Source organism: Bos grunniens, chromosome 7 (genome assembly GCF_055505025.1).
Source record: "Bos grunniens cultivar Pamir isolate PY7600 chromosome 7, Bosgru_T2T1.0, whole genome shotgun sequence".
NCBI classification, from domain to species: Eukaryota; Metazoa; Chordata; class Mammalia; order Artiodactyla; family Bovidae; genus Bos; species Bos grunniens.
Window position 1 is genome coordinate 62,966,502 of NC_141171.1, and position 27,897 is coordinate 62,994,398.

At 46.3% G+C, this 27,897-nt stretch overlaps 1 protein-coding gene across 4 annotated transcripts in view; it reads right to left on the reverse strand.

The window, feature by feature from the left end:
• Positions 1 to 1,124: 1,124 nt before the first annotated feature.
• GLRA1 (glycine receptor alpha 1) overlaps positions 1,125 to 27,897 on the reverse strand; it is an 89,759-nt gene continuing 62,986 nt past the window's right edge. Inside the window, exons 4-9 of one of the 4 annotated variants that reach the window (XM_086412536.1) lie at positions 23,026 to 23,249; positions 20,269 to 20,351; positions 18,770 to 18,907; positions 16,466 to 16,680; positions 8,999 to 9,145; positions 1,125 to 2,744 (exon numbers count right to left, since the gene is read on the reverse strand). In XM_086412536.1, coding sequence (XP_086268662.1) covers positions 2,454 to 2,744; positions 8,999 to 9,145; positions 16,466 to 16,680; positions 18,770 to 18,907; positions 20,269 to 20,351; positions 23,026 to 23,249 — 1,098 coding nt within the window. In that variant the 3' untranslated portion in view covers positions 1,125 to 2,453. Of the gene's footprint in view, positions 2,745 to 8,998; positions 9,146 to 9,167; positions 11,076 to 16,465; positions 16,681 to 18,769; positions 18,908 to 20,268; positions 20,352 to 20,536; positions 21,315 to 23,025; positions 23,250 to 27,897 lie in introns of those variants that run through there. The other 3 variants (XM_086412534.1, XM_086412532.1, XM_086412535.1) reach the window with 3 other exon arrangements.

Here is a 27,897-nt window from a genome sequence, read left to right on the forward strand (position 1 = left end):
TTTCCCCTTAAAGAAAGTGAATAAAGTGTTAGTGAAAGGGACCGATGGCCTCTCCAGAGACCCATGTACCACTTGGAAATTAAGTTTTTCCCCACCGCCTCCCTTAAATAAAGTGAATGTAGTGCTCATGAAAGGTGCTAATAGCAGTCCAACATCTGATATTCTAGTTTTTAATTGGTAGTGATTGTTCACATCCCTCTATTTAACTTTCACCTCCTCAGACACCTGTTGCTGCTAAGTCGCTTCAGTCATGTCCGACTCCTAGCGACTCCATGGACTGTAGCCCACCAGGCTCCTCCATCCATGGGATTTTCCAGGCAAGAGTACTGGAGTGGGGTGCCATTGCCTTCTCCCAGACACCTGGTAATGGTAGGGAAATGAGCAGTCTTACTCTCATTTCCTACTCAAACTCCTACTCACTTGGCTCCCATCCCTCAGTGCTTCTTAGAAAAAGTGATTCCAGGATCCATCCCACACCCTGCAAAGCTAGAATACAGCTTCATTTTCTGCTCTACACAGGCCAAAAGAAAGGAAGGCAATGATTTATTGACCTTGGAACTTGGTTGCAAACAACTTTTTCGTTAAAGCCACAAAGCCAAATCCTTTTTTGGCTGCATAGTGCATTTTCTTGACCTGAATCACTTCTGGGTCCTTATCTTGACCCACTTCTTTGGGCCTCTGTGGGAATTAGCTATTGCACCATGGGGAATGGGAGACATTTCCCCTGGGGAAGGTGCTTTAGGGTGGGGTTAGGTTCCCAGTGTCTCACTTCTGTCCTGCCCTAAGTTAGGGATGCTCCAAAGACCCAAGTGAACCCGAAGTCACAGTACAGACTGATTGTCAACTGCCTACCACTCTGATCCACAAAAGTGCAAAGAAAGAAATGCAATCCCAGTATCCTGGTTGTAGGCCATAGCAGGGAGGATGCCGCAAGTAATAGTGCTGTCGCCCCCGGTGCAGTGGTGTGCCAGCTGCCAGACACAGCTCCCTTCTGATCCCATGGCCCGCCTTGCAGACCTCCTACCTGTCCACATCCGTGTCCTGGAGCAGGCTCCCCCACTCCTGCGGTCCACTGCCTAGTCCCTCTTCTTTTCCCCCGGAGTACCCTAGCTATCTTGGGATAGTTCTGGCACTTCAGAGTTAGAAGGAAAGAGAATTTGTCTAACTTTCCTAAATGTTAAAGCTAAACAAAGCACCAAAAAGAAAAACAAAAAAAGATTTACAAAAATATAATGGGCTCTTTCCCCCCTGCCAAGCTCCCCATGTTCTTTGTGGTATATGAAATGTCAGAATATAATGAACAGACTTTATAAACATCACTGTTTCTTTCCACCCGTATCCATGTATCTAAGCGGCAGCAGCCTACGACTGCCCTTTTACCTCGTAAAACTCCACTCCGTAGAGCCACAATATAATACATCTGTTTCATCCTGCAACCCCACCTTCCCAAACATACCCCTCCTTGCAATTCCAAAGACAGACACTCTCCAAAAAAATAGACATCTGAAAAAGTGCATCTGTTTATACTCAGTCTATCTGCATATTATTTCTTGAGATTATTACTTTTTTTTTTAACCATAAAAAAGATTGCATATTAGCAATATGATGAGAAAAACCATGGGGGCCATTTCTGGGCGGTGGATGGTAGGTGGGGTGGGTGGAGAAGCACAGAAATGAGAGGGCCTAGAGAGGAGCAGCAGAGAGAGAGGTCCCCAGCCTGGAGGGGTGAAGATGACTCTCCATCCTCGGTCCTCTGCATCGTCCCATCTCTTTAGTCACTCCCCTTCTCCTCTCTCCACCTTCCCCCATTTCCACCACCCGTGCCTGGGCCGCACGGCCCCCTTGAAGCAGAGGCGAAATGGCTTTTTGGCATGAGTCCACCTGGGCCAGTTTGAAGACAGGGATGGCGCTGGGAGGGGTGTGATGTGGGACACACCAGAGCAAGCTGATTTGTGACTGTTTTCCACTCTGGGAAAAATTGTCCATCACTTCTGTGACTTTTAAAAATTTAAGCAGTTACTAGGCTGATAGGTTAAGAAACAAGTCTTTTGTTCTTGTGGTTTTGCATTAATATTAAGCATGAATATATATCATATATATTACATGGCTTTGCTGCTGCTCTGGGGCAGACTGTATTCTCCTTCCAAAAGGAAAACTGCACAGCCCACGGACTCAAATTTTTGAAAGTGGTTTTTACCACTCCCCACCGCTGCGCCCACCCCGAACCCTCCCCTTCCTCCCCGCCTCTCAGTTCCCATATTAGAAAAACCCCTCCCTCCCCCTGCCACCCCTACCCAAGGTTGAATAGATAGTGCCACATTCTGAGCCATGCATCGCCGCATTTGAGAGATGGCGCACACGCACCTCGCTTCCCCTCTTCCTCCTCCTCCGGCCCTCAGATTCCTGTGCCCCTCCCACTCTGCCCACTCCCAGCGACCCCCAGCCCAGACCCGTCACTGGTTGTGGACGTCCTCCCTGCGGACGATTTTGTAGATGATCCAGTAGAACATGTTGAAGATGAGGAAGGCCATGGGGAAGCCGATGCGGGAGATTTTGTCGATCTTCTTGGCCCGCTGGATGAAGAGTTTTCGCATCTCCTCCGGGGACTTGGATGGTGCCGGAGGGGGGTTGGTCGTGTTGCTGTTGTTGGCGCCCTTGACAGAGATGCCGTCCTTGGCCTGAAGGCAGGCTGGGCCCATGCCGTAGGCCGAGAAGTTGAAGCGGCCCTCTCCAGCCTCATCCTCCTGGAACAGATTCAACATGGGGCTCTACTTAAAATAAGACAGGGGCTGGGCACCCTCCCTGCAGGCACTCCCCTGGGGGCCAGGCCGTGCCCATCTGGCTCGCCCTGCCTCCCAGATGGCACCACTCTAGGCCCCTGAAGGCTCTGTGGCTGGCTGGGGAGTTATGCCTTATAGAGGGGCGCCATCAAATGCCGAAACAGATGCAAACCAGGGGATAGGTGTGTGGTGTGGAGTCTGAGACCTGTGCAATGACCTTGGCTCAGTCACCTGTGGCTGTATGACCTTGGGCAGGTCACTTCCTCAGAAGACTCTTCCTCAGAGTCACTTCCTCCTGTGACTCTCAGGGTTTTAAATTTAATTTTTTTCTTTAAGTGGGGATAAGATTCACCCCACTCCTTTAAGATGCTTTTCGATCATCAGAAGTTGTAGCTGAGCAGATACTCTGAATGCCGTTTTGTTAGAAACCCAGAGGACAATTTGGAAAGATCCCCTGCTTTGCCTCTGTTGCCTCCTTGCCCTCTCCCCTACCCCATCCCCCAGGCTTCTGTGTGTGGGTTTGGGGAGGGAGTGAATGGATCAGGAGCGAGCAAGGGCTGCAAGCCCAGGGACCACAGCTGCCTCTTACCTCCATGTTCCTGTATCCGTGGCACAGGTGTGACCTCAGACAGGCTCTGGATTTTTATCAAGATTTTCATCTGGAGTTTCTCAAGCCCTTCATCATTTGGCTCCAACTTACCTTTCCAGGCTCCCCGCCTCCCCTGCCTGTGCTCTGCACACCTGCCTGTTGCGTTGCACGTTCTCAGCCATCCCTCGTGCGTTCCCACCACCTGGCTGCATGCTCACTACCCAAGCGCCTGCTGCCTGACCCGCTTCACTTCCCCCTCTCCTCATCTGGATCGAGGGGATCCAGGGAGGGGAAGGGAGCACTCTTGCCTGCTCATATCACATGTGACTTTGTGGTCCTTCCTTGTGAGCTCTGACGTGGTCCTCAGAGTCTCGCTGAGCTGCTGATTCAGTGTGTGGCTCTGGGGGGCTTTATCGGCTCACACTGCTGACTTGAGAGTGAGCGCTTTGTGGGCAGCTGCTCTGTCTTCTGCTTGTTCCTGTGCAGGGCAGTCTGGGGGCCCTGGTGTCTGTCCAGCTCCGCCTGTGCCACCCCAGCCTGGGCCTTCATCTGGGCTTGTGATGACCTCCAGCCCCGTTTCCCTTCGGCCTCCCATCTCCCCCAGCCCTGCCACCCCTCTGGGTTGTTATGACATGGATCTTATCCATCATCCTTTGCTTAAAACTTTCTTAATAGGCTGCCACTGACTTGAGGATAATTAAAAGCTTTACATGATGACCTGGATTGCCCATCTGTGGATGCTCCATTTGACTTTCTGTGCCCTGTGGTGTTTCCATCTATTGGGAAGTGCCACACTCCTCTTGCACTCTGCTCAGGTGGTTCTCTCTGCTGAGTCTGTCTCTCCCAACCCCGCCCCTGCTTCCAGCCCCTTCTTTTCTGAACTAATTTCTACTCAGATGCCTTCCCTGAGCCTGAGGTTAGGCTTAATGTCCCTGATGTGTGATCCATACATCAGGATTCTTGGCTTTTCCTTTTTTATTTTAAATCTCTTATCGCGTTGTTTTCCTTGATTAACGTCTGTCTCTCTCATTAGAGTGTAAGCTCTATGAAGGCGAAGGCAAAGCACATCATGCTTACTGCACCTTCAACACTAGACATATGAATATATTTCCTGAGAAGGAGCTCAAAACTCTGCAAATGTTTGTTGACCAAATGGTTTACTTGCATATCCAGTCTGTCCCAGCTTCCTTTTTTTAAAAAAAATTAATTTAAATTAAAATGGTGTTGTATTCCTAGCACCTGGAGGATTTGACATATGAATGCTCAAGACATCTTTCACAAACCAGTGAATCTGGTCCAACACCCTCATTGCAGGAAGTGAGGGTAAGAAGGTGGGCTCCAGTACCTGGCAGATGGGTGCTCAACCAGTATTTTTCTGTGGGAAGGACAACAGTAGAGGGCTAGTGCCAGCACTGAGGAGAGGACTGGGGGAAGCTGGCCAAGTGACTGGACCCTGTGCTTGGGAGCGGGGCTGGGTCTGACAATCTCGTTTATCGCTCACTGTAGCAATACGGGGGGGTGGGGGGTGGGGGGGGGTGGGGCGGGTGCGGGTGAGAGGAGGGTGTGCTTGAAAATGTTTTTTCGCTGGGCTCTAGTTATGCAGGCGGAGACTCAAAATTAACTTTCTGTATTGCTTTGGGCAAATTATTTTCTGCCTTCTTCATCAGTTAAACATGAGAGGGGAGGGGATGGATGTGTGGAGGCCTCATCTGGTTAGAAGGTGATCAATTTTACATTGTATCCAGGAGAAAGGAAATTCCCTAGAGATGACTGGACAAAGCCTGCTATTCCTATTCGAGCCAGCAGATGGCAGCCAACGAATGCCCAACTGTATCTGGAGCTGCGCGGGACTGGAACGGGAAATCCGATCGAAGCCAGGGAGGTTGGTAGTGTGCCTGCCCAGTCGGGCTCACAGAGGTTTCTTAATAATCTGACTAATGAGGCTGGCTGGGGAGTTCGAGGACCAGATGGTTTCTGCCCAGCAAATGAGGTAACATGGGAGGGTGGTGGGAGTCGAGGAGCCCGGCCAAGATCATGGGCTCAGAGAAACTCGGACATGTGGCTAGTTCCTCTTCACTCACCATCTGGGGCTTAAAACCCCCTCTGCAAACTTTCTGCTAAAGGGAGGTTTCTGCAGTCCAAGCTAATGTACGGCCAGCCTGCAAGCCACATCCACAGGGCCTTATTCCAAAGGAAGCTGTTTTTTATGGTGAGCCCGATTCTGCGCCTTCAGTTTCTGACATCTGTGCAAAGTTCAGAGCCTGTGGGCACAAGGTCACACTAATTCCGATGCACACCAGGGGCCAGGCAGGAGAGACAGTGATGAAGGGAACTGGGGCCGTGGACTGCGTTCCTTACCTAAAGGCATTTGCAGTGAGCCTATACCATGTGGGATGTGAATCCAGAGGGACCAGAGGCTGTGATGTTTTGAGTGAAGCTGGAAGTGTAATCACTGGCACTTCATTGAATGCTGGCACTTCATTCCAGATTTTTAAGATACTGCTGGTGAACTTAAAGATATTTGCATGGCAAATCTGACCTTCTAGCTACTAGTTTTTGGCCTCTGCCTTGGGGTAAATCTTCATTCCTACTTAAGATCTAATAAATGCAGGGATATTTTTATCTGCTTCAGGATGGAGACGCTGATGAACAGATAAGCAGCTGGTGGTGTGTGGTCAGTGTTTTCTGAGATCAGCCGTGGGTCTTGGAAGGCCTCTGTGTGTTTCCCATCAGTGCCTCCAAGATCCTGGTCACTTTCCCCTCCTCTTTGTCCTCATCTGCACGGGAGGACTGGATGGGACCCTCTCTGAGAGCTCTTCCAGAACCAACATGCTGTGAGAGAATGAGGAAGGGACCCAGCAGAGGAATCTGATCAAATCTGCACAGTGGCCTTATTCACATTTTACCTGGCCAGAGACAAAGCTTTTGTTTTCCTCGAATACGTAAAACTGGTAGGCATTTGGCAAGGGTGGAGGCAACCTTTGCAAACACTATAGGTCCCACAACGTTACGTATCTGCAAGGGGCTCCATTTATATTTTAGTCCATGCACAGAATGCCTGCTGGAGCTATGCAGGGCACAGTCTAGTGACCTGGTACCAGTCAAGTATTTTGGACATAGTCTTCCCATGTAAGCATCTCTGTGATAAATTATTGACATTCTTTTTGCAGAGGGAAATGCATAAAGCTGCTAGCCCCTGGTCGGGGAAAAGGGAAAATAGAAGTAAATCTCAGAGACAGTTGTGTTTGGTCAGTTCCTTGCTTAGATTGTGTTAAGAATCGGAGGCTAGGTATCTGATGGACAGTAATGGAAAGACTAAAACCAGGATCTTTCAAGAAGTCCTGTCTGGCCAGCTGCACCCAAGATGTTTGCTTCCCTCTTCCAGTGCAGCTTTTATCCTAACTCTCGTGGACAGCCTCTGTCTCGGAACGTCTGCCTGCCGCCTGCGGTAATCTGCTAGAAGTTAATTGAATCAGATTGCTGATGTTTAAGAAACATACTGAGGGAAATGTGTGCCTTTGGATCGTTTTAATTCCTGGTACATGTGTGGCAGGAATATAACTTAAATGGGATCTGATTTCATCTTTCACCAGTCCCCCATTGTGCCCATTTTACAGATGTGGATGCTGGTCCCTAGAAGAGGCTAGCTGAAAATCACATAGCAAAGAGAACTCAAGAGGCAGAGTCCTTTGTCCCAATTCTTGTGGCTGGGTAGACAGCTGCTTTCAGTAGGTCAGTCTAAGGTAGATAGGGCCTAGGTGTGTGGTGTGGCCAGTGTTTGAGTTCTTGGTTGCCCTCATCTATAGCTGGAAAAGCTCCCAGGCAGCCTCTCCGTCTGCAGGGTCTCCTTTTTTTATTCCATTAGTGTTGTTTTTTTTTTAATCCCTTTGTGCATTTGTGCAGCAAATTCCTATTCCATGTTCACTATCTATCAGGCCTTGTGGTAAACACCAGGGCTGTATCAGTAGTACTGAGCTAGAGTAGATGTGGTCTCTGACCTGATGGAACTTACCATTCAGTGGGTGGTGTGCATGAAACAAACTCCTGATTGAATTGTAATTATAACTCGTGTCTAGAAGGAAAGAAACTGAGTATCGTCTTGGCTGACACTAAAGTGTCTTTGTGCATATCAGACTAGCGGTACTCCCCTGCTCTGGGTGTCTGAATTGGGATCACTTCCTCTGGCTGATACAGTCCACGCCAGGGCAGGACCTAAGAGAAGAGAGCTTCCTTGGCTGGGGGCCCTTGGATACAACCTGCATGATCACACTTAACAGCCTGGCATCAGCACCTCAATACAGGGCCTGCACCTTGACTAGGGTGTCAGGGAAAGGTGCCATAGCTGAGAACTGGGAAAATGAGTAGGTTCATACCAAGCAAAGTGCACTAGAAGAGCAACCAGTCTACTGGAAGAGCAGCCTGGGTGGAGAGAACAAGACACCTGAAGTCCTGTGTGTGTGTTTGAGGAACTATGAAAAAAGCCAGTGTGGATGGTGCTCAGAGAGCAAGGGGGAAAGTGACGTGAAGATGAGACTGGAGAGAAAAGCAAGTCCTCTGATCCCTAGGAGAAAGGTCTCCTGGGGGAGTGGTTACAGACTTAGGTATGGAGCCACTTTGCTCCCACAGAGTTAACAGAGGCTGGTGACTTTTCAGAGGCGGGCTGCCAGGTTTGTTTGTTTTGTTTTTTGCTTCACCACATGGCTTGCAGAATCTTACGCATATGGGATCTTAGTTCCCTGACTGGGTATTGAACCCCAGCCCCCTGCAATAGAAGTATGGAGTCTTGGCCACTGGACTGCCAAGGAAGTCCCTGCCAAGTATTTCTTTTCCTTTTGTTTTTTAAATGCCTTTCTTCATTAGGACTCAAACTTTTCAAGTATACAGTAATGTACTATTTTCTTTTCATAACCCTAATGACAAGATACGGAGAAGGAAATGGCAACCCACTCCAGTGTTCTTGCCTGGAGAATCCCAGGGACAGAGGAGCCTGGTGGGCTGCTGTCTATGGGGTCGCACAGAGTTGGACACGACAGAAGCGACTTAGAAGCAGCAGCATCAATGACAAGATAAATTTGGTATTATTTGCATATTTTAAATGCCTACTTTAATATTTAATTTCAAAGCATTTCTTTATTCTGTCTCTCATAAGGAAAGAGAATTCACTCCAGGGGAAGACCGTGCAGCATGCCTCTTCTTGAAGGTAGGAAACAAAGGCCCGGAAACTGGACATTCTACTCTAAGATCTCATGTTCTGTGATACCAATCGCTTCTGGAATCAGGCCCATTGAAACAGTGCAGCCCGCTCATAGAAAACACCAGCAAACATCATGCAGCCCTCCATGCTTTGGGTTTATAGCTAGTTGCTATCTTGGCCCCATCAGTGTTTGCTCCATCAATTCTGTCTTCAAGTGTAACCTGATAATTAGTGTTATTAGTGTTAGAAGAATGAGTGCCCATAAACCCAATCAGGGCTTTATTTATGGGAGGAGAAACTAGGACTTGTGGAACTTTGATCCGTATTTTAAGCATGCTTTATCCACTGAGAAGAATGATACAGGAAAACAAGTATCATAAGACAAGGTTGCCCAGAACGCTTCTGTTTACCACCAGCATTGAGCCAAAGGCCTACCTTGTGATGTCTTCGCTTCCTCCTGAATCGGAGCAGCTCTTTGTGCTGCCGAGACACAAAGTTGACGGCGGCGTACTCAAGCAGGGCTGAGAACACGAAGAGCAGGCACACGGCCATCCAAATGTCGATGGCCTTCACATACGATACCTGGGGCAGAGGTGGGGGGAAGAACACAGATGAGGAGAGAACAGAGTGAAATATTGAGTGTGGAGGAATGTTTTCTGCTCCTTAGAAACCCCCTTCCCCATCATCTTCTGTTGTTTCCTCTCAGCTGGAATATTAGGAGGGAGGTTACTGAAGGAAACAGATGAGAAATTAATCAAGAAGACTGTACAGAATATTGAGAAAAAAGAACACGGTGCCTAGAAGAGCCCTAAAGAGAAGGGGGATGGTGTGCCCATCATTCTGTCATTGATGGAATAGAATGTGGTGTTCAGACTGAAGGTGATAGGAGAATTGTTACCTAATGGCAAAAGTAAGTGGAGGATATCAGTGAGAATGGCAGAGCAAGATCTTCAAAAACTCTCCCCCTGCAAAAAAGCAGTGAGGACTCTATAAAAAATGGTCAGAACCAGCTTTTCTCCAAACTCTGTTAATGAATTAAAGTCTAACAGCAATCCTGTAAACATTTATTTGGGAAAATCAGTTGAATCCTAGGAAGAACAGCAGGCTTCATGGCATTAGAAATAACCCAGCTTTATTGAGATATGATTCATGTATCATACACATTTACAGTATAGAAATAAATGATTTTATATCTTCACAATTATATACAGTCATCATCATAGTCAATTTTAGAACATTTTCATCACCTCCAAAAGGAACCTACTATCTTTTATCTATCATTTCCTTATTCCCCCAATTCTCTTCCTCCAATCATGGACGTTTTATGTGAATGGAATCATACAATATGTGGCCTTTCACTTAGCATAATGTTTTCAATATTCATCTATATCATAGCATATGTCAGTATTTTATTTTTTATGGCCAAATAATAGTACTCTGGGTATAACACATATCATTGATCCATTCATCAGTTAAGGACATCTGGATTGCTTCTACCTTTTGGCTCTTATTAGGAATAATGCTGCTGTGAACTTAGGTTTTTCTGTGGATGTATGTTTTTATTTCCTTTGTGATGTTTTAAGTTGCCCTGTTCCCATCGCCTTGTGTGTGGCTCTGTGCTAGTCTTGTAAAGCAACAGCCTGCAGGCACAGTGAACACCAGTATCCTGACAGCCACTGGATGGGGCAGAAGGGAGTAGGAGCTTCTTTAAAGCTGTGTTCTCAGGGAATTGTTATTTGACCTGTCTTATGGTTCTCGGAAAGAGACCACTCACAAGACTGTCTTTATTTGACCTGACTTGGAGCTGTCCCAAAGAGAGCAGCTTTTTCCTTGAGGGCATTTGTTGAAAACAATCATTGGCAAGTGTTGAACATTACATCAGCCTCAGGCCGTTGGTAACAGTTGAGGCAAACAATTGGTTGATCAAAAAGAATAAAAGGAAAACTTGGGGAATGAGTTGTCCATAAAGCTATGAGATATTCCTGGGAACCAATGTGCATTTTTAGGCCTATGTGCATGTCCGGGGTGACTTGACAAGGCTCTTAGCTGTCAACTCTGAATAAGCAGAAAGTAAAGGCTACAGCAAAGTTTTAAACTGCTTGGCTCAGTGATATGCCACATTATATTATGTAAATGTATGCTGTTGCTGCTAAGTCGCTTCAGTCGTGTCCGACTCTGTGCGACCGCATAGACAGCAGCCCACCAGGCTCCTCTGTCCATGGGATTTTCCAGGCAAGAGTACTGGAGTGGGTTGCCATTGCTTTCTCCATGTAAATGTATAATTTTTATCAAAAATATTTAAGATATACAAAAAATAATAAAGTATGGTGAATGCAATGTATGGAATGTTTATGTCCTCCCAAAAGTCGTATGTTGAAATCTCATCCCAATATGATGGTATTTGGAGATGACATCACTGGGAAGTAATTAGGTCACGAGAGTGGAGCCTTCATGAATGGGAGTAGTGCCTTTATAGAAAGAGTCCAGAGAGCTAGCTTGCTGTCTTTCTGCCCTGTGAGGATACAACAGTAAGTCAGCAGTTTGTAACTGGAAGACAATCCTCACCAGAACCAGACTACCCTGGCCCCCTGGTCTCAGATTTCCAGCCTCCAGAACTGTGAGGCAAACTTACGCTATTTATAAGCCACCCAGCTTATGGTACTTTGTTATAGAAGCCTGGATTTATTAAGTCAGGCCCATACAAAGGAGAAAACACAGTCAAAAATAGTTGTGCCCAGATATTGGACTTAATACACAAAGACTTTAAATCAGTTATATTTTTAATATGTTCAAAGAACCAAAAAAACCTTAGCTACCCAGCTAAAGAAAAGTGTGGGAACAAAGTCTAAGTAGAGCATGAAAAGCTACGAAAAAGAACTAAATAGAAATTCTAGAGTTAAAAAGTAAAATAATTGAACTGAAACTTTCACTGGAGAGAATTAAGAACATGTCTGAGTGGACAGAAGAAAGAATCAGTGAACTTGAGGTTATCCTGTCCCAGGAACAGAATGAAGAACAATGAACAGAGCCTCAGAAACGTGTGGGGGAATCATCAAGTGGACTAACCTGTGTTTGATGGGTATTTCTGAAGAAGAGACAGAAAAAGGCAGAAAGAATATCTGAACAAATAATGGCCGATATTTCCCCAAATTTGATGAAAAACACTAATGTACTCATCAAAGAAGCTAAATGTACCCCAAGTAAGATAAACGCAAAGAGTTCCACACCTAGACACACCATAATCAAACTGTCTAAAGCCAAAAAAAAAAAAAAAAGAATCTTAAGAGCAGAAAGAGAAATAATTCATCATGTACAAGGTATACTCAGTAAGATTAACAGCTGATTTCTCGTTAGAAACCACGGGGTCTAGAAAGCAGTGGGATGAAATTAAAGATGATCTAAATAAGTGGGAAGATATTCTGTGTTCATGGATTGGAAGACCTAATATTGTTAAGATGTCAATACTCCCCAAGTTCCTGTACAGACTCAATACATTTAAAATTAAAATTTGTTTTTATTGTTGCTGCAGAAATTGACAAGCTGATCTTAAAATTTATGTTCGTGTTCATATGGAAATGCTAAGGAGCCAGAATGGGCAAAACAATCTTTAAAAAGAACAAAGGTGGAGGACTCACACTCTTCAACTTCTAAACTTACTATAAAGCTATGATACTCAAGAGTGTGATGCTGACATAAGATAAATTTGTGTGTGTGTGTGTGTGTGTGTGTGTGTGTATATCAATGGGATAGAATTGAGAGTCCAGAAGTAATCCATATTTTGGGATTTACTTAGTCAAAGCCTATGGCCAATTGACTTTTGAGAAGGATATGAATTCAATGGATGGAAAGAATAATCTTTTTAACAAACAGTGCTGGGATAACTGGATATCCACAAACAAAAGAATGATATCCCTCCCTCATTTCATATGCAAAAATAAACAAAATAGATTGAAACCCTATATTTAGAGCTAACCTATGTAACTCTCAGATGGTAAAGAATCTGCCTGCAATGTGGGAGACCTGGGTTCGATTCCTGGGTTGGGAAGATTCCCCTGGAGGAGGGCATGGCATCCCACTCCAGTATTCTTGCCTGGAGAATTCCATGGACAGAGGAGCTTCCTAGCAGACTACAGTCCATGGGGTTGCAAAGAGTTGGACATGGACTGAGCGGCTAAGCACAGTGCATGAAATTCTTAGAAAAAATGTACGTGTAAATCTTTATGATCTTGGATTAGGCACTAGTTTCTTAAGAATGATACGAAAAGTACAAACAACAATAGAAAATTTAAATTAATTTCCTTAAAGTTACAAACTTTTGTGCATAAGGAACATTTTCAATCAAGTGAAAACCTGTAGAATGGGAGAAGTATGTGCAAATCATGTTCTTAAGAGTTTAAAATCGATAATACACAAAGAACTATTACAACAATAAAGAGAAATGCCCCAATTAAAAAAAGGGTAAAAGATTTGAATTGATTCTCCATAGAAGATATAAAAATGGTCAATAAACACATGAAAAGATGCTAAACATTATTAGTTATTAGGAAAATTCAAATCAAAACTATGATGAGGTAGCACTTCACATCTATTGAGATATTTATAATCAAAGAGGTAGAATAACAAACATTAATGAGGATGTGGAGAAAGTGGAACCTTGGCAGTATTATAAAGTGGTATAGCCACTTTGGAAAATAATTTGGCATTCCTAGAAAAGTTGAGTATATAATATACCTATAACTTATATATAATATATAGTATATATTAATATAATGACTATAATGTACAATATAATAATATATATTTAAAAGTTGAAAATATATGTCCACACAAAAACTTATACACAGGAAATGCTTGTTCACAGCAGCATTATTTAAAACAGGCAATCATGGAAATAACCCAAATGCCCATCAACTAATAAATAGGTAAACGAATTGTGATCTATACATGCAACAGAATATTATACAGCCATAAAAAGAAATGAAGTAGCGATACATTCTACAACATATGTAAACCTTGAAAATATTATGCTAAATGAAAGAAGCCAGTCATAAAAGTGCACATATTGTGTGATTCCTCTTAAGTGAGACATCTAGGATAGGCAAATTCAGAGAGAACAAGGAGTGGCTGTTGATGAAGATGGGGATTCTCTGTGGGGTGATGAAAATGTTCTGGAATTAGACACTGCCGAGGGTACACAACTTTGTAAATATACTAAATGCCACTGAATTTTATGCTTTGAAAGAGGCAAGACTGTCAGGTTGAGTGTTATTAGCAAATGGAGCCCACTCTCAAGGCCAGTGTTAACAATGGGTGGAACAGAATGTTGAGTCTAGAGTCAATTATAAGTGAAGGGGACTGTGGCGTAGACTATTCATAGAGCGAGGAGCAGCATGTTGAGCCTAACATAAGGAACAGAAAGCAAGATATTCCTCCTGCTGTTGCAAATGAACAGAGCAGAATGTGCTGTCAGCTGGTAACCGTAAACAGAGAGTTTGGTTTCAAGCTTTTATAGTAAATGTAGCAGAATGCAAAGTCTAGCCTTAATGGTACAAGGGGCACATTGTTGAGTTTTCTTGTGAGGATGGATAGAGGAGAGAGTGGTGTCTAGCATAGATGACAATTGAAGTAGAATGTCATGTCTCACATTAAAAGTTAATGGAATAGTCAGTGTCATGAAAGAAAACAGTGGGGAGACTCTTCTAGATTAAAAGAGTAAACCGTATGCAATGTGTATGTTTATTGGATCTTTGATTGGATCCCTCACCATGTCCACTGATGACAGTTTTTGGACCATTGAGAAAACGTAAAGGTTCTCTAAATTTTGGTGAAATTATGGAATTATTTCTAATTCAGTGATATTATTGTATTAATGTTAATTTTTTAGCTGTGATAATATCATGTGATCATTGTCCTTATTTAGAGGTGAATTGTCATGCTGTCTGTAACCTTCAAATGCTTCAGTAAAAATTGCATCTATCTACCTGCTTACCTAGAGAGAAAGATAAAGACAATGTGGAAAATGATAACTGGAGTTGAGGTGAAGGCTAATAGGTATTCGTTGCTTATTCTTCCAACTTTTCTGCACCAGAACAGAACGTGAAGTGCCGTATTCATTGCCCATGGTGCAGAATGTTGCATTTAGCATAAGGCTGAAGGGGGCAGAGTATGGTTGGTGTCTGGCATTAATGGCAGAGCACCATGTTGGGTCTTCCCTGTAGCTCAAATGGTAAAGAATCTGCCTTCAGTGCAGGAGACCAGACCTGGTTCTGGAAGATCCTCTGGAAAAGGGAATGGCAATCCACTCCAGTATTCTTCTCTGGAGAATCCCATGGACAGAGAAGCCTGGAGGCTACAGTCCATGGGGTCACAAAGAGATGGACATGACTGAGCAACTTAACACACACATGTTGGACCTGGTGTTGAGGAATGTGGAAAGTGGTTCCAACGACTGTGGCGAACGCAGTGGAAAACAGCGCCTAGCACTCGATACAGGAGAGTAAAGCCGATTGAGGCATCACGCGCTCATAGTGAATGGAGCCGTGTTGTTACCTCAAGTGTGGGTGAATGGAGGACCGCGTGGTGTCTGGCATTAATAGTAAATGAAGCAGAACATTCCGTCTAGTGTTAAATGTGAATTAAACAGAATGTGAGGTCTAGTGTTAACGGTGAAAGGAACAGTGCTGCTTTCATCGTCAAATTGACTGGAGGAGGATTAGCGTCTGGCGTTGGTACCAATGCAGTGGGATGCTGCGTCTGGTGTGAGAAGAATGGAACAGAATGCTGGGTCTAGCACGGAGTGCATGGAGCAGAATGTGTATCTGGCATTAGCAGTGTGTGGAGTGAAATGTGCTGAGTGTTAATAGTGAACAGAGCAGAACATGGTTCAAGAGTTAATAGTGAATGTGACAGAAGGTGGTGTTTAACATTAGAAATGTCAGAATCAGACTGAGGTACTGCAGAAAAGAGTATAACAGAGCAGGCACCAGACTGCTGTCTTACGAAGGACCTGCTGGCCAGGGTGGCCCTTGGTTGACATCTAGAACTTGGATTTTGGGCATCTTCCCACTTTCCCTAATTGATAAGCATGCCCGTCCATGTTTTGACCACTGGTATAAACAGTGTGGTTTAAGCCTAACACCTGCTTTCCTCTTTGGAGTCTGGAATTTGGGGATGTGGTGGGCAGAGGGTACTTGTGTAACCAGCACCTAATAAAAACCTTTGATATTGAATCTTAAATCTCAGAACAATTTCTCTCTTTCTCTGGGTGGAAACTTGTCACACATATAGCTGTATTTTTGTTGCTGGGGTGAGAGTGAGCTCTGTGTGGTCCCTCATGGGATGGAGAGAGTGAGGAAGCTTGCACACGGATCCCTCTAGACTCTGCCTGTGTCTTTTTCTCTTATCAACTAGCTGTGTATCCTTAATCTATGGATTAAGGATAATGTGTATCCTAATCACTCTAAGGAATCTTAGCTGTGAGTTCAACAATTTGTTGAGTCTCTGAGTCCTTTGAATCTTTGTATATGGTGTGGTCTTGAAGACCCCAGACACAAAGTGCCATTGATGGTGAAAGGAGTGGAATGTTGTCCTTAGCGCTGCTGTGAAGCGGCTGGAGGAAGTGGAGTTGAGTGTTAATAGCAGATGAAGCAGAATATGTGTCTAGTGTTGGTAGAGAATGGAACAAAATGTGGTTATCTGGCAACTCTACAGAACATGATGTTCTATACAGGAAATGTTCTGGAGGAAGGGTTTCTGTGGATCTGAATGCTGGATCCTGCTGAGTTTAGAGGATCAAGAAATAATGCCTAATTCCTTGTGCAGGCCTGATCTCAGGCGGGAAAGGGAGATGTGTGTCCTCCATGTCTGTCCGGGTGTTCTGTGCTCTTGGGCGGTGGGACTTACCTTGGGCAGGGATGCTCGAGAGCCGGAGCTCTGGGTGGTCATGGTGAGCACAGTGGTGATGCCCAGGCCCACACGGGCGGGGGCAGCATCCATGTTGATCCAGAAGGAGATCCACGAGAGGATGACAATGAGCAGGCTGGGGATGTACATCTGGATCAGGTAGTAGCCCATCTGTCGCTCCAGGTGGAACCGGGCTTCGATGCAGGTGAATTTGCCTGCAGGAAATTAGAGTGGGAAGGCAAAGTGGCCTAGTGGATAGGAACAAGGTTCTGAGGTCAGAACAGTCTTGGCTGGAATCCTGGTCCAGCCTCACACTAGCCGTGTCCTTGGGTGAGCGTTTGAATCTTTCTGTGCCTCAGTTTCCTCATCTGTGGTAAATCGGGGATGATGACGATGATAGTAAATAATAATGACACCAACCTCACATGGCTACTCATGTTTACTGTGATGGCAAATGAGATGGTAAAATGAGTAAAGAACTTAGCACAGCCCTCACAAACCATTAGTGCTCAGAATGTCATTCGCCATCAGCCTCATCATGTGATTATTTGATACCTACAGGGAGAAGGTCAGCCTCTGTGGTCTGCCCTTCACAGTGCAGCCTGTTTCCACTCCACTTCCCTTTTCTTCACCTCACCCATGACCCCTACACTCCAGCCCTTGCCTTGAATATCCTCTGTACTTTCACACTTCTGAGTTTTTGAGCCTGATAATCCCTCTGCCCGGAATGCCCTTCTTCCACCCCACAACCCGCCAAGGAATCCTGCCTCTCCTGTTTAATGGTGACATCTCCCCCAGGCAGGGCGCTTCTTTTTTCCCCATGTCCCTTCAGCTCTGTTCACATGAGCATTGGATCCTTTAAGGTGTAGTACACTGAGTAGGCAAGTCGACCTCTCTTTCTCTTTCTCTGTCTTCTGCACCAGGCTGTGGACAACGCATCTCCCAGTCTGTGTGTCCCTTGAGCTGGGCCAGGCTGTCCCCTGGTGGGGTCTTGGCTCCAGTCCACTGACACACAGTTGCCAGGGGATTTTTGTACAGTTCCCTGGACTGCACCTTCCATGTGGTCAGGGCCTTGCCAGTCTTTTCTCATTGAATCCACAGAACTAGCCCGGAACTCAGCTCTTACTTAAATGTGGGTAATGAAGGGCCATTGAGATAATGAATGAGAAAAACGCTGTGGTGTATGAGAGCCGGCTGTGATTATTTGATACCTGGGGACTCACTGGCTCTCTGGACCCATGGGCCCTGCATCCTCCAGTGAGGAGGGCTGACCATGGCCTTGAGCATCCCCGGATATTGGTAATTTGGGGGGCCTGGAACCCAGTTCCTTTGAAGACTGAGGGATGACTGGTCTGCTCTCTCTCTGAGTCTCAGCTTCCCAGGGATGAAGAGAGTAGTTTTGAAGTTTCTAGGATATCTATCTCCGAGGTCACTGGAAAGGGACACCTGTCCTAAACAGAGCAGAACCCAGGCTGCCTGCTCTTCTGGGCCTTCCACTTGCATCAGAACGCACAGTGGTTTCCCTCAACTCCTCGCCCTCACCTCCTCCTCTCCTTGGCCCCTGTCACAGCCTGTCATGTGCCTCCACTTCACTGGGCTGCGTTCAGACAGCAGCCCCCCTGCCCCCCACACGCAGCTGGCATACTGACTGGCTGCCTTTTGTCCGCAGTGTTCCATAAGCTCCTTCCCTGCCTGAAACACGGCAGGCGAAGCCAGTCTTGGTCCTGCCCCAGTTCATTCCTGTGTTCATTCTTCTAGCAAAGCCTGGGCTAGGCATGGGAGGTAGAGAGCTGAGATAGAGAGTGGGCTTTTCCCTTCTCCCCTCATAGCTCACACTCTAGGGGACCCTTTCCAACTTCACTGCTTACTAATCCTCAGTGCTGGCTCGAAGCTCCCTCCTGAGATCTAGTGGGAACATCATCTGCTCTTGCCCTCTGAGAAGTGCCAGCCGCTCTGTGACACTGCTAGATGTCCTCCCACTGCCAGCTCTCCCTTCTGCCTTAGGTTCTACCCTGAGCTGAGCACACTGCTACCTGGAAGAAAGACTGTGTCTCCCAGTTCCCCTTGTCATGAGCCATGGTCCAAGCTCAAGTTACTTGCCCCAGGACTTCAGGAGGAAATGGTGGGAAATACTTTTGGTTTCAAGAGACGTTCCCTTAACCCCTGGGTAATAAATGCAGAATTAGATCCACCGTGGGTGCCTCATAAGACCCACTGAAATGGTGATGGCACGAAGGTTTGCAGTGACCTCTCGCCCTGGCTGCAGCAGGATGGGACCCCAGGAGGGTGGCCCCTTGCGCCTACCTGTGTTGTAATGCTTGGTGCAGTATCTCAAGTCCTTCTCCTCTTTCAGGATAAACTGGGGTAGAGTTAGTCCGTCTGCCACCTGCACAGCCCCCTGCTCCTGCCACTCAAAGATGAGGTCGTTCATGGTGTATCCAACTGGGATGGGATCAGAAGGAGGAGAAGTCACCACCTGGAAGCTCTTATTTGAAGCATGTCAGGGGTGTTTAGGCTTAGAGGTGAAGAGGCATCGGACCCTCAGTGGAACTCATGAGACTACATTGCTTTATTTCCCACCCTCCTCCTCCCATGGGAGGTTAAAGCTGGCTTAATTGCTTGTGTTTACTTCACAACCCTGTTACCTCTCTCACTCCTCCCAGCATCCCACCTGAGCATCCCAGCTCTCAGTTCTGTTGTCAAGTTCAGCTGACCTCTGCTGTTTTTGGCCTGTGCACCATCCTTGCAAGCACATCTCCCCCCAACCCCCGGGGAATAACTGTATGGATTGCTGTCATGGTGGGGCTGTCAGTTGGGGCACAAGGTCTGAGATGGTGACTCATTTAGGCCATCCTGAGCCTGTCACTCTTCCAGTCTGGATGTGCATAGGGTGGGGTGGGCAGCAAGCGAGCAAGGCCATGTGGGCCCCTGATTCCTCCCAGCCTGAATAAAGTGATAGCAGGTTGGGAGCTGGCTCTCCTTGGAGGTGCTACTCCAGGGAATGGTCTGTTAGTTCCTGTTGCCTAAATGCTCTGCCCTGGTTCTTGTACTTTAGCTTCTCCTTCAAATCCGTGAGGAGTTTGAACCCCTGTGCCCTTCCACTTAATTCCAGTCTTCAAATTCGTCAGATTGGTTTCTATGTTTCCAATCAAGTAAGTGAGCTACCCCATTGGTTAAAATCTTGGTTCACCTGTGATCTCCTCCATAAAGCCTTCTCTGTATCCTGTCTCCTTCCCAATCAGAAGGAAGTGCCCTTTCTGCCTTGAGGCCACAGCATTTTGTACATCTAACCACTTGCTGCTCTGCGTTAGAATTATTTGTGTGGACAGACATCTCTCTCCCCTGCTGGAATAGGCAACTCTGGGAGTTTAAGGACTCTGACTTATGTAAGCTATTACTTCTCTATTCCTGGTGAGCATGTTCACAGAGGACATGGAATAGTGCCTCTTTGGAGAATGCTGCTGGCTCTAGAGCTGGACCTGAGTCAGACCGTGTAAGGGAAGTTACATTTCTGATGCACTTTCCAAGAGCAAAGCCCCTCATCTGGTATTTTGGACTGTTACAGTATGGCAACCGACTCCAGTATTCTTGCCTGGAGAATCTCCATGGGCAGAGGGGCCTGGTGGGCTACAGTCCATGGGGTTGCAAACAGCTGGACACAACTGAGCAACTAAACACAGCACACAGCACAGTAATCTCCTGGGGTCCAGGGGTTAGGAGCAGCTGTGTGGGGATTTCTGCTGGTCCCATGGGTAAAGGAGGATCTGATTTTTTAAAATAGAGGCCTCATGCAAGGGACTCACAGCTTTCCAGTTGCATAATGCACGTCTGGACATCCATGGGGAAATTCTTCAAGTCCATGGGGCAGGCCAATGTCAGAGTGATCCTGGGAAGAGAAAGGAGTTGAATGATGCTGGATCCACAGACCAGGGAAGTTGTGCCTCCATGCTAGTTACTACCAGTGAATTAGTTATCTAGGAGAGGGCAAGGAGGTCAGGGAACTAAGCGTTTATTGAAGTAATATATGCACGTTTCCATATGAGAGAGAGAAAGGAGGTTGCCTCTAGTTACACAGAGTCTGTGGAACTTCTGGGCTTCTTTGGTGTCTGTCTGGCTTCTAGAAACCTGCCTTTAGCAAGTGCCTGAGGCCTGGAGGCCCGCATCCTTACTCTTCTGCGGAGCTCTTGGGTACGGACAGAGCCTGACTTTTAAACTGAGCGCGACCAGGCCTTAGGCATCCCCAGGTGCATCTGGAGCAGGTGTGTAGGTGGTTCTTGGCTCCTCCCTTCACACACTCATCAAAGGTGATTTCCAAGAGGCCCCCTGCCTTCTCAGTGTCCAAACACAGCTGATTCCCATCTGCGGGCTCCTGTTGGGCTCAGCTGGGAAGCAGTGGTTGCCCCAAGCTTTTGGGCTAGCTGTTGATTTTGGGTTGTTCAACCCTGGCAGAGGCTGCAGTCTCAAGCAGAGGGAGTCCCCTTAGCACAATCCGAGGTCTGCAGCTCAGCTGAGATGCAAGGCTTCAGTTTGAAGGGCTCTGCCAAGTCCCAGGCCCCTGCTGCAGGGAGTGGAGAAGAAAGACCAGTGGAGGCCAAAGAGACTTCAGTTGACAGGCCAACTCCCGCATTTGACAGGTGAGAAAACCAGGGTGTAGAGGAGGCCAGGGAGGGGCGCATGTCAGTTCACAGCAAGCTGATGGCTCAGCCAGGACTCAAAGCTGTTGCTCCTGGCCTCTGGATTTTGAACTCATGTATTTGCTGACGGGCTTTCTAGCACTGCTGTCCTGAAAAGCCAACCTCAATGTCCAAAGACCCCTAACTGGTAGTCATGTGGGGCTTAGCTGCCAGCACCTTGGCCCCACATGGTGAGGCACACAGCCCTGGGTGAACGCCCCCCTCCAGCTTTTACCCACGGCTGTGGATGTGGGCCCTTTAAGTACAAGGCGGAAGCGAGGGAGGGAAAGGAGGGAAAAGAGGGAGTGGGAGGAGGAGGGGGAAGGGAAAGGGCACATTGTTGAATTTCTGCAGATAAAAGCTCTAAAGTGGGGCAACTGTCACACTGGGTTAATTTCCTGAAGTTGAATGACCTTGGAACATCACTTTCTGCTGATTTGTCCTTCTGTCATGCTGCACTGGGGCTTAGCTTCTCGGAGATGTGAAACTAGCCTGGCTGCAGCAAATCCCTAGCCAGCAGGGCCTTGGTGGCCGTCCTGAGCCTGTCACTCTTCCAGTCTGGGTGTGCATGGGGTGGGGTGGGCAGCAAGCGAGCAAGGCCGTGTGGGCCCCTGATTCCTCCCATCCTGCCCTCCCGCAGTGCCTCCTTTCTATCCTGAGGTCCTTGAGTCCCTCTCCTACCCTGTCTGAGTCAAGTCACACTTGGGGATTAGGGCCTGTACGGCTTCTCCTATGGGCCTGGACACTTAAAGCTCGTCTCCTGATAGAATTCAAAAGATATTCCCCTGAGGAACTGGTGGAGACAGGGAGCCATTTAGGACCAGTGCCCCTTTAAGCTCTTTGAAATAGAAATATGTTCATCCAATATTTGAGTGCCTGTTGAATGTTCTAGGCTCAGAGTGGGCATTAGATCCACACTAACATAGTAGAATCTAGGTTCTGCTACTAAATAGCTGTGGGAACTCTGGCAAGTTGCTTAAACTTTCAGATCTTCACTTGTCTAATCTGTAAAATAGGCATAACAAAACCTGCTTCATAGAGTTGTTGGGAGGATTAGAAATCATACGTGGTAAGTCCCAGCCTAGTGGGTAAATTCTCAGGGAATGATGCATAGTAAGAATATTACATGGATATTGGTTCTTCCCTCCATGCCTTGCAGGAGACTGGGAATTACGTGGGATGGGGGGTGCAGAGTGTGGCAGAAAATTCTGAAGGTTTGACCCCAACTAGTGTCTGCAGGATACCTCCCAACCTGGAAAGAGGGTCTCAGGTTCTTAAAGTCAGTGCAAGGAATAGAGGATAGAAAGGTTTTATAATCAGGACGGAGCATCCCTGGTTTATACTTGTGAGCAGCACTGTCCACCCGGCAGGCCATTTATGTTGAAGTTGCTGTGATTTTTCAGACTTCGTGCCTTTGCTCCTGCTATTTTTTTTTAATTATGTAAAAAAAGGTAACATGAGATCTACCCTCTTAATGCATGTTTTAGTGTACTGTCCAGTATTACTAGGCACACTGATATACAGGAGCTCTCTGGAACTTATTTATCTTGAGTAACCAAACATTCCTGGGGTGGGCATTGACTTCGAATACTCTTTTCCCATCTTGTTTTACTGAAATGCTGGGGAAGCTTGGGGGCCTAGTTTTAACCCTCCCTCTCTAGGCTGCTTCCTTAGTCTCCCTGGTTATAATGAACCATGGACTTGTAGAACCTCCCATGGTGTTTGATTCTTTCTTGCTGATTGTAAGCGGCAGAGCAGGCTCTGCCTGTTCTGCAAAGGCATTGGGTTGTCAGGGCCTGTTCACCTTTGCTTGGACCTCCTCTTGGTGTCTCCTCCCAGAAGGCGTGTTCTGAGGATTCAGGGGGTGATGAGCCTGACAGGACTCACCTAATGCTGTAGAGGACATTCCCGTTCCGGGAGATCCTCAGCAGTTTGTTGTCTGTGGTGATCTCGTGGAAGTGGGCCCCCTTCTCATTGGCAAAGAACAGGTCAGGTTTCCAGATGGAGTCCAACATGGATGGGTCCAAGTCCAGCGAGTCATCGGGGTATTCGTTGTAGGCCAGCCGGGGGTCATTCCACTGCTGCCGCAGGAAGATGTTGACCCTGTAGTCCTACAGCCAGGAGACAAGGAGGTGGACTCAGTGTTAGGCCCTGGACTGTCACGTGGTGGAGGGCCTGGGTGCTTCCGGTCAGCGTTCCCCAAAGCCCATTCTGGAGGATGTTATCAGAGTGTGGCTGCATCTCATGTGGGGGTGAGCCGTCAAGTCTGTGCATCAGGCAATAATCAGGGGAGTCATAATTATCCCTGAAAATTCTCTGGATGCCCTATTAAGCATATTCAACTCTGAACTGATATTTAGATGTTTTTCTTTTGAAAAACGAAAAAAAAAAAGGAGGTCCATAGTAACCCTAACCTGTTTTCATCCTGTTAACATTTTGTCATGTTTGCATCAGTTTTTATTAGATAAGAGAAATAATCCATCACAGATAAAGTCCCCCTTTGATTATTAACCCCATCAGTGCAGTAATTCTCTTGACCACTAAGCTTTGAGAGTCACTATTCTAGACAGATTGAAAGAACAGAAAGACTAAAAGCTAATGCCTGAGCAGTCACACTATTTCGCCCAGTTCCCAAGAAGTGAAGGAAGGTTGGGTGGAGGGATTTTATAGTGTTCTGCTGGTCTTAGAATTCATACCACTCTGTTTTAGTACCTGCCTCCTATTACCTCTTGTTTGTTTGGGGAGGATTAATAGATGACACACCTTACTGAGTTTTAAACCCAGTGCCAAGTAAAATGCTCTCTGATGGGATTGTAGTGTAGTTACTCCACTGAAAAAAGATTACGATCAAACCAAGTAGGGAAATGTTTGATTAAACCAAATATATCAGATTTCTTTATTGCAGGACTTCTCAGAGACCTTAATATACTAAGGAGTTGTGTGTATCTCCAAGAAGGGACTAGACTATTCAGTATTCCCCTGGTTCATTTTGGCCATAGAACTCTTATTTTGTGCAGGCTACTTGTCTTCTACAGAATGTAGGTTAGAAACTGCTGTCCTAGCCAAAAACTATCCGCTTCTCCATTTTTATTTTTCTCCAGATGGGGAAACTGAAATCAAAAAATAATTGAGACTGGCCAGTGTCTCTCTGAAAAGGCAAAGCAGAGCCCATTTTGGAGCCTGGGTGCCTTGACTACTAGCTGAGGATTTGTTTGTTGGATCCTAGAGGAACTTAAAGAATCCATTTAGTTTGTATTCACATCCTGAGAAGCAATTCATGGCATGGGTAGGTCTCCATGGTGGGAAATTGGGTGATGAAGTTAAGAAATATTTCCGTTAAGGAAAGTTTTAAATTTTGTTAGAGAAACATTGTTAACTTGCAGCCCATGAATATTTCACCGCAAGTAGAAATTGGGGTGTATTTGTGTTGTCCTATGAAGAAGGGTCTAGCTCTCTCTGTTGGATTCCCAAGAGGGATTATAGTTCCCTAGAATATTATAACCTCAGTTCAAGTCCAACATTAAATGTTCTCCTTCAAGTAATAATCTCTACTTGTAAGCACCTGCTATTGCTTTTTCTCTGGCAGGATAAGGGAGGTTGTGCTCTGCTTTCTTTTGGGGGGCTGCCTCTAAATCCTAATCACTCTTGGTCTGTCATCAGCACGAACGAACTGAAACAAACAGCCCTTCTCCCCGCCCTCACCTTCACCCCGCCACTTTCCCCCTCAGCTCATGCCTCATTCTGTTCTCCTATAGAAATATCAACAGCTTCATAAAATGTTCCAAGGTATTTTATAGGATTGTTCTATAATTTAATTGAAGCCTCTCCCTCCAGGCCCATAGAAAATGGCATTTGGTCTCATAACTTCATATCTTATAAGTCCCAGGGTGGAGGGAAAACTTCAGACCAGACTGGAAGTTGATGCTTTGTTTTTCCTACTGATGGTAATGGATAGCTCCCAATCTGGTTCCATCTGATCAGGGATTAGAAATGGCCTCTTTTTGTCCTGTGGATTTTACATGAAGTGTGTGTGTGTGTGTGTGTGTGTGTGTGTGTGTGACAGAGAGAGAGAGAGAGATGAGGCACTGGGCAATTCATGTCAGAGTAAACAGACTATGAATGGTTGGACAGAAAAAGCCTTCAAGTCCCCAAACCCCAGCTGCACTTCTGATGTTCTTGCCAGTGACATGTCAAATGGTTCATGTGTCTGGAAGGAGGAAAATAAAGTGGCATCTAAAATGGCCTGTTAGGCACCAGGCACTCTTCTAGATACCGTCACATACATTTAATCCTTACAAAACCCCTGCAAGCTAGACGTTCGTATTCTCACAGTGACCTTAAGGAAACCGAGGGTTGGAAAGGTTGAGAGGCTTGTCCAAGGCCCAGAGCTAGCAAGCAGCAGAAAGTGTGAAAGTGAAAGTGTCAGTTGCTCAGTCGTGTCCGACTCTTTGCAACCCCATGGACTGTAGCACTCCAGGCTCCAATGTCCATGGGATTCTCCAGGCAAGAATACTGGAGTGGATAGCCATGCCCTTCTCCAGGAGATCTTCCCAACCTAGGGATCAAACCCACATTTCCTGCACTGCAGGCAGATTTTTTTTTTTTACTGTCTGAGTCACCAGGGAAGCCCAGTAAGTGGCAGAGCTGGAGTCTGAATCCACATCAGCCCAACCTCCTAGTGAGAACTTGTTGATTATGTCCCCTGGCAGTGGATGGCCAGTTGTTTGTGGGGACTGTTTTCTCTCATCCCTACAGCCTGCTCAGCCTAAGCCGTATCTCTGGTAGGGGCCTTAATGCCCACAGGCTTTCCTGATTGCTTCCTTTTCTGATCTGGTAAAACCAAATCACCAGAAATGTTTAATTTAGCACTTCCTCCCCATGTCTTATCTCCTTAACTTGATGGGAAACAATTAGAGGCAATGGACCTGACCTTGTAGTTCTCTTGTACCCTCCTGCCTACCTACCCAGTCTGGGTACCTGGCAGGGGAAGAGGAGGAACATAGCCAGGAAAAGTTGGAGTACAGAGAGCTTTCCCCGTTTTATGGCTGGGGAGACTGAGACTCTTGTCTAAGGTCACACAACAGTTCACAGAAGACCTGGGATTAGAATCTGGATTTACTTCTCTGGGCCCCACTGTTAAAAGAAGGAGTTAGGAGGGGATTTCCTGGAAGTCCAGCGGTTTAGATTCTACACTCTCACTACTGTGGCCTGGGTTCAATCCCTGGTTGAGAAACTAAGGTTTCTCAAGCTGGGTGATGCAGCCACTCATAAAAAAAGTTAGGCTAGATGGTCTCTAAGTGAGTGAGTGAATGAAGGTCACTCAGTCGTGTGACCCCATGGACTGTAGCCCACCAGGCTCCTCTGTCTATGGAAATCTTCAGGCAAGAATACAGGACTGGGTTGCCATTTCCTCCTCCAGGGGATTTCCTGACCCAAGGAACGAACCCAGGTCTCCTGCATTGTAGGCAGATTCTTTACCCTCTGATTCTTTACCCATCTAGGAGCCACCGGGGGAGATCCTTCCAAATCTCATAGGTAATGATTATTACTTTTATTTTTTCCAGTGACATTTAGCTGAGTGTCTAAGTGCCAGGCACTGTTCTAGGAACTGGAAAATCCACTGAGAACAAGAAAGACATGTTTATGGTGTCCCAGAGCCTACTGTATGGTGCTTACACCACACAGAGACAGGGCTCTGCTGAGGCTTAAAACAGGTCACTGGGAGATACAGAATTCAGGATCTCCATCTGGATTTGGATGTGGAGGTCAGGGAAGGTGCCAGGAAGATGCAATATTTAATGTGAAACCAAGTATGGCAGAGTCGAAAAGGAAAAGCATTTAGGGCAGTTGGAACTGCCCCTGTGATGGCCTGGAAGCAAAGCAAGAGCACATGCCTTGGAAAGAACAGCGAGTGAATGAATCAGGGCAGGAGTGGGATGAGGCACTCAGTGAGTGGAGTCTTCAGAGAATTCCAAGTAGGGAAGGACATTATTATAGTTGCATTTTATTACTGATATTTAAAAATACTTTAGTTTTCTTATTACAGAAGTAATGCATGTTGATTATAAAAAATAGAAACATACATTACCTAAAAGAAGAAAAACAAAATAAAAACTGTAGGGTTTTATTATGAAATGCTTCATAAGTAGTGAGGGTAAGAGATGTGGAGACTGTGTCTGACACCCACAGGCAACTTGTCTCCTCCTCCCAGTGGCCTGGCTCCTCCCCTCTGCTTCGATTGATTTTATTGTCCCTGGTTGGTAAACAGCAGTGGGAAATGCCATTCAGAAGGAATCAATATAATTGCTGTAATCGACTGAGAGCTAAATGCTGTCTCGCTTACTTGGCCGTACACTCAACGTTGGTTGGTATTCAACACGCTGGGCATCCATGTTCAAGTTCATGGGCAGGAGGAGCAGCATTGGGGTTCTCCACCCGAGAATCTCAGGTCCTACCTCCTGCAGTTGGCTTCTAGTCCTCAGACCCTCAAGGTGGCCCATCTTCTAAGTCCGAGGGGGCAGGACTGCCAGAGCTCTGGCTCAGCAGGCTCTAGTATCCACCCTCCAGTCTCACCTCTGAGAGTCCCTGATGGCCTGATTTCTGGAAACTGGGCAGCTTGCATGCTTGTGAGACCGAGGTAGAGCATTCATTCATCTGTTCTTTCATTCAACAAACATTTATTGAAGGCTTCCTGTGTGCCACCCCTCTCCCCACTCCTGTTATGTCTGATTTCCCACTCTAACCTCTCCCAGTAACCTC